This window comes from Drosophila obscura, unplaced genomic scaffold (genome assembly GCF_018151105.1).
Source record: "Drosophila obscura isolate BZ-5 IFL unplaced genomic scaffold, ASM1815110v1 contig_214, whole genome shotgun sequence".
In the NCBI taxonomy this organism is placed as follows: domain Eukaryota; kingdom Metazoa; phylum Arthropoda; class Insecta; order Diptera; family Drosophilidae; genus Drosophila; species Drosophila obscura.
This window is the reverse complement of record NW_024542806.1, coordinates 68,534-75,479: the sequence shown is the minus strand read 5'-3', so window position 1 is coordinate 75,479 and position 6,946 is coordinate 68,534. Positions and strand designations below refer to the sequence as shown.

At 45.5% G+C, this 6,946-nt stretch overlaps 1 protein-coding gene across 1 annotated transcript; it reads right to left on the bottom strand.

Annotated features, from left to right (window-relative positions):
* Window positions 1-1,400: 1,400 nt before the first annotated feature.
* LOC121404557 lies at window positions 1,401-4,988 on the bottom strand. Its single transcript, XM_041594211.1, has one exon. It carries the CDS (start codon window positions 4,986-4,988, stop codon window positions 1,401-1,403), a length of 3,588 nt encoding a protein of 1,195 aa, XP_041450145.1.
* Between the last annotated feature and the right edge of the window lie 1,958 nt (window positions 4,989-6,946).

Genomic DNA, 6,946 nt, shown 5'->3' with positions numbered 1-6,946 from the left:
TCACTTTTTTCTCCTTTTCCGAACTGTGATTCGAAAGTGTGTCATTGGAAAACTTTGAAAACTGATTATTTATAGAAACAGCGCGCGCTAAAAAGCCCTTCACATCGATTTCTTTTTTTATTCAAACAGTTCCATAGCATCCATGATTTTTTGTGCACGGTCCTGAAAATATATTTCAATGGTTTCATAAGTATTTAATTGTATTATATATATTCTCTCAACTTACACGTAATTTTTTTGTCTGTGGTTGATTTCCTAATCCCCCGTTCTGGAAAAGCAAAGCGAATTCGCGGCTTTTTTCATATTCGGCATCAATTAGGAATTGAACAAACTTAAAGAAGTGACCGTGGGAACGAATTTTATTGCCCAAGTTGAGATTATAAGCTTCAACAGAGCTTGTGGTTCTGGTCGAGCGATTGAATACTGAAATCTTCTCAGCTCCTTCCTAAATGTCAAATTAAATAATACATTAAATATGTTTAATATCTGTATATATACCTTCAATTTATTTCAAATACGTACCTTTTCAAGCCATTGCCTATTGAAATACTTTAAGATGGGGCAAAACAACTGTTCATCAATATTATTTGCCTCTGATGGCAAAGTCTGAAATGCTTCAACAATATTGGTCGCTGGTAAAAGCGGCAAATATAGGAACTTCATAAAGAGCACATGAGCTTCTTTCTTGCTTTTTAGCAAATAATCGAAACCTTTTATCTTCATGGCATTCCTTTTGCAAGCTTGTGTGAAATGAAATCAGCTGTAGTGGACAGAGGACAGAAGAACCCGGGTAGTGTAGTACGCTTGGATGTTATAATTGTTATGATTGATTTTTATTTAAATGAAGCTTATATTTATACAAAATCGTTGGGGCGAGTTGCCTCCATGCAGGTGTTCTATCGTGGGAAACAAAGCCCTGTTGCGTAAGGTTCCTGTAGAAAATTCGAAACTATGTTTTGATGCCTTTACTTAGGCTTGAGACGCGGGAATTAGTAGTAGAGACCAGAGCTGTGGGCGGAGATAAAAGGCGATCAAGAAATAAACCGTGCGAGACGAAGTTCAATTTACGATTGCTTTATTCCCACGCATCGCTTGTCGGCTATGCTGCGGGCGTGTAGTTGCATTTTGCTATGATTTACAGTGGCGGGACTTCATGTCGTAACCTTACGAACTACATTACATTCCATACATAACTTCATTGGTTTTCTACTTATTTACTCTTATTCTATTGTGTAACGACATTCCGGCCGCCTTGAACGACCGCACGTCGGGCTTCAACATATCGGCAAAAGTGCCAGCTTATGGATCGGGCGTCTAATCACGCCCCCTCCTGTTCGCACCTCTGCCACCCTGACCTTGCCGTCTGCTCCCACGACGACGCTGGTGACCCTGCCGGTGATTCACCGCTGCGGCGGCGTATGGTCGTTGTGGACCACCACCATGGCGCCGACCCCGATGTTGGCCTCTGGGGTTTGCCATTTGCTGCGTGCTTGCAGGTTGTGGACGTAGTCCTTCGACCAAGCCTGCCAGAAACGTCGTTTGAGCTCTGAGAGTAGTTGCCACCTCTTGGTAAAGGTGGTACCGCTGCTCCGTCCGTCTGGCTCGCACTCTTGCGGCAGCGAACGAAGGGGCTGGCCGATTAAAAAATGGCCTGGCGTCAGCACCTCTCCGTCGTTCGGATCTTCTAGCCATATGGACTCCAGGAGCTCAGGCACTTCGCATCCGCGAGACGCCAAGTCCGCTGGATTCGACAGCGATGGGACATGACGCCACGTAATGCCCTGACATAGCTCCTGAATCATGGCTACTCTATTTGAGACAAATACTGCAAGTGACGACGGTTGGGTTTTAATCCAATGTAGCGTTATTTCTGAATCCGTCCAGAAAAATACGCTCTCGATTCGACACTTTTCCAAAACTTGCTTTACGTAGACCCAAAATTGCGCCAATAACGCTGCGGCGCACAATTCGAGCCTCGGGATGGTCTTTGTTTTTAGGGGAGCTACTCTTGCTTTCCCAGCGATCAATCGAACGTACGTTTGACCTTCGAAAAGCGCTCGCACATAAATGCAGCACCCATACGCTTGTCGAGCACTAATTGACAGAATGGTGCGCTTAGTCGGATTCAAGTTTGTGAAGCTATCTTCCAAGTGATACCGGAACGTATCTGTTCTTGGACTCCACCTCATCCCCAATGTTTTGGTCGAATCGGCATCATTGAATGATAGGGATTTCTCCTCATTGTTTCCATCCATTAGTTCTGGATGGTTCGAAAACCATTTCGAAAGCTGAAACCCTCCGGAGCCAAGAATCTCAGACACCTGATCGCAAATCGACTTCAGCGTGTCTACGTCATCGGCTCCTGTCAGCATGTCGTCTACATAAAAATCACTGCAGATCACCTCAGAACCCTTCTTGTGGGTGTCTCTGTGGCGTACACCGAGCTCGTGCAAACAACGAATGGCAAGGAAAGGTGCTGCGGAAGTACCATAGGTAACTGTGTTCAACCGAAAAATTTGCAATTGATCGGTGGGATGTTCTCGCCACACGATGAGTTGGAAATTCCGGTCTTTTACGGCCACATCCACTTGCCTATACATTTTCGAAACGTCTGCCGTTAAAGCATACCGATTCACCCGAAATCGAACGAGTGATAAAAATAATTCCCTCTGAATAGTAGGTCCCACCATAAGTAAATCGTTTAATGACCACCCAGTTGTGGTCTTGCTCGACGCGTCAAAAACGACTCGAAGCTTGGTGGAACTGCTATCAGGCCTCAGGACGCACTGGTGTGGTATAAAATAATGTGGTCCTGGCGGAATCGCGTTGTCTGTCGGAGACATATGGCCGAGCTCGATATATTCTTTCATGACACTGAGATACATGTCTCTCAGCTCACTCTCTCTTAACGTTCGTCGCTCTAACGATAAGAAACGACGTTTTGCGACCTCGAAGGACGACCCCAACGATACTGGGTCTGTCTTGAAAGGCAACGGTATTTGAAACCTTCCGGTCGGTAAATTGCAGACATTGGCTTTGAAAAACTCTTCGCATGCCAGCTGCTCTGCCGAATTTGTTTGAGCATGTTTTTCTTCTGGCGTTGCATCTATCTCCCACAGTCTTTCGACCATTTGAGATAGAGAGTCTTCTTCCGGTGAGTAGGTTGCGACGCAGCAAGCGGCTTCTCCAGTCAGAAGCTTGCTACACCGACCTGAAGCTACCCAACCTAAAAGGGTCTTTTGCAACAATGGTGCCCCTTCACCCAGTTTTATTTGGCCTGTGCACAACAGATCGAAGAACGAGTCTGCTCCAATCAGCATATCTACCCTTTGAGGTCGATGGAATGCTGGATCTGCCAACTCCACATTCGCAGGAATTTTCCACTGCTTAATGGGCAGACTTCTGTCAGGCTGCTGATTGGTAATGCTGCTAAGAACCCAGAAATCTGCTACGAAACTATGGTTATTTAACCTGGAGTATATTGTCGTCGAGACTTCACTCCTCGACACCGAGCTTGACTTGCCTACAGATGTCACTGTCAGGCAACGGTTGACCCTTGCCAACCTTAGCGATTGCGCTAGACTTTCTGTCATGAAATTGACCTGTGAACCCGAATCCAACAACACTCTTGCTAAGTGAACTTGGCCAAATCTGTCCCGAACTCTTACCACTGCTGTGGCAAGGATGACATGCTCGGGCTCACTGGATGCCTGCTTCACCTGCGCAGGATGGGACGATGCTTGTACTCCTATTGCCTGACTTTCTGAATCTGCGCTCTGAGCTGCGTATCTATGCAAGAGGGTGTGATGCCTCTGTGAACCAACTCTGCACTTAGAGGATGTGCACTGAGATACCCTATGTCCAGATTGGAGGCAATTAATGCATAATTGCTTGCCTTTTGCGAACTCGAAACGCTCCAAGACGGGTATTGCCCCAAATCCCTGGCAGTTTCCGATCGAATGGTTGGCGCCGCAATATAAACACTTGGGGTCGATCGACTTTTCGGCCCTCGCGCAAGAAAATGACGATCTGCTGGTTTTCTTGCTGGTCGACGGCATGTCAAACTTTGGTTTGCCTCTCGCTTTGGATGACTCCTCTGCTGAAAGGTGCTGGTACCGGCGGTTCAACATTTTCGCACAATCCGACCAGCAAGGGAGCTCATCGTAGTTAAGCTGCTCCTCATACTTTGTTTTTGTGTATGGGTCCACCTTGGATAACACCAGATGTATTATCATGGCGTTAGCAACCTCTCGCTCGTCTCCCAACGATAAAAGCGACTCAAGAATGGCTGACACTGTATCTATAGTTGATCGCAATGCAGACGCTGACGGCTTGGTTACGGCAGGAATGTCAAACAACTGGGCAAGTGTCTCAAAGAATATTAAGCACTTGTTGTCGTACACCCTCTTCAAACTTTCTAACGCCTTTGGATAGTTGGCATCTGACATTTGGAACGCCTTAACGGTTCCCAAGGCTTCATCGGACAAGCACGATATGAGATGGTTGAACTTCTCTATATTGGACAACGACGGGTCGGAATCTACCAAACTTTCAAACAGACTAATAAACTGTTTGTAATCCGCATGCTTGCCGCTGAACTTCGGCAACTTCAATTTTGGCAAATTGGAGTGGTGGTGTGTGGGTGCTGAATTCATGTATGGTTGAGGGGATCTGTTGGTCGCTGCCGACATGTACAGAGCCTTTGTGATCACACACGTTTCTTCCAACGCCGCCCTATCTGAATTATCTGGGTCTAGTACATCGATCTCGGACTGCAGTGCCATTGCTTTTTCAATATAGGAGTTCAATATTTCCAAACGACATTGGATTTGTAATGGATCCAGCGAAATTGAACCCTCCTCAAATGCTATCCTCATTCGATTTATATCTTCGCTTATCTTCTCCAACCTCACATACAATTTTGTGAGCTTCGTGCTTCCACACATTCCGCTCCCAGTTGCCTTCTCTTCATCATGATCTTTAGACATGTTGATTAAATTACCAACGTTGGCTGTTCCTAACTTCTAAACTTCAAACTTGCTAAGCGAAGGCGACGATAACCTGAGGAAATGCACTGCGTTCAATGAGAACAATGTTTGACAGTACGGCAAAAGTATTCAAGTACCCACGTATAAACGTATTAGGTTCGATGCGACAACGACTGCAACAGTTAGAACAGACAAAAACGCAACAAACGCAACCGAGCTCTGTCACGGCGAACCAACTCGACCCACGTTCGATCCCCTACGAAACGGACGTCTGGAGTTCCAATGCGCGCAACGCTAAGCTAAGCGTACGCAACCAACATCAAGTTTGGCTCGACACACTGAGCTCGAACCAAGTTCGAACCAATAAGCAAACGCAATTCTAATGCGCGCAACGCACTCGACTCCCAATTAGAACAGCGTTCGACCCGAAAACTAAGTGGCGAACGATGTTTAATTGAGTGGCGCAATATAAGAGCGGATGATCAGCTCTCTCGCGCATACGACAAGCTCGGCGACACCAGCTAGAAAATTAGATGTCAAAGCGCACACAAATACCTAAATTAGAACAGCGTTCGACCCAAAACGAAGTGGCGAACGATGTTTCAATTGATTGGCACAATATAAGAGCGGATGATCAGCTCTCGTCACAAACGACAAGCTGGGCGACACCAGTTAGAGAGTTGGATAACCACGAAGCTGCGGGAGCAAAGTTACGACGAGGGTACTGCACGAAACTTAAGAGAACCGTATGCTGTACATTAAATAGCGCGAAAATTAGTTTACCGCTGCAAGGGTCAATGTTTTCTCAGCGAACGAAACGAAATGCGAAATAATGCTACCAAATGCAAAATGAGCGGTAAACTATGTCGTTGGCGCCTTCTAATACTCTTCCCGAACTACCCAGCTCTCACGAATAGTTAAACGGTAGGTGAATGTATGTACAATACTGTTCAATGCCAAGCCAATAGGTATTAAACGCTATTATTTTAGCCACTATTGCTTTGGCATTGTTACCTGGTCGTCGGATGAATCCACTTCCCTGGGCGTTGGCAACTCAATGTCCATGTTCTGCTTCGGTTGTAGGTGTGGATGGCGGTCTCCAATTCCGTGATCTTCCTTCTGGATTGTCGATTGGCGGTTTTTTCGCGGCTTTAACTCGCGAACAGCGTTCTGGTCGAACAACGATTTAAAACGAAAACTAATCCCAAAGTCCCTGCTCGGGCGCCATGTAGAAAATTCGAAACTATGTTTTGATGCCTTTACTTAGGCTTGGAACGCGGGAATTAGTAGTAGAGACCAGAGCTGTGGGCGGAGATAAAAGGCGATCAAGAAATAAACCGTGCGAGACGAAGTTCAATTTACGATTGCTTTATTCCCACGCATCGCTTGTCGGCTATGCTGCGGGCGTGTAGTTGCATGTTGCTATGATTTACAGTGGCGGGACTTCATGTCGTAACCTTACGAACTACATTACATTCCATACATAACTTCATTGGTTTTCTACTTATTTACTCTTATTCTATTGTGTAACGACAGTTCCCACAGTCAATATGCAATATGAGGCGTCAGCTTTCGGTCAGCGGTGGTACCTGCCCAATGCCCGTTACGTAAGGTTCTCACGGTTTAGATGCAGACGCATCACTTTTGGGCAGTGACAATGACCGCCGCCGAAACTGCATCATATTGCAACTTGGCCTTGGGGTGGTGCTTAAATTGGTTAGGCCAAGCACACTGCATGAATACACTACACCTCCCTTTTTATAGGAATAACGTAATATAGTAATGGAGTTATTCTAAGGTGTTACAAGGTTTTACAAAGTGTGTTTGTGTGTGTTTAAATATATTTGTGTAGGTGTAAATTGCTTTAAGTGTACATTGTATTTGTATGGTTTTTTTTTTTTTTGTTAATGTACTTTTTTTTTTTTGTTTAATTCTGTTTAAGGGTATAAGTATATATG

Excerpts from the sequence above, each read along its gene's own strand:
- LOC121404557 (XM_041594211.1), bottom strand. The coding sequence starts at position 4,988 with ATGTCTAAAGATCATGATGAAGAGAAGGCAACTGGGAGCGGAATGTGT.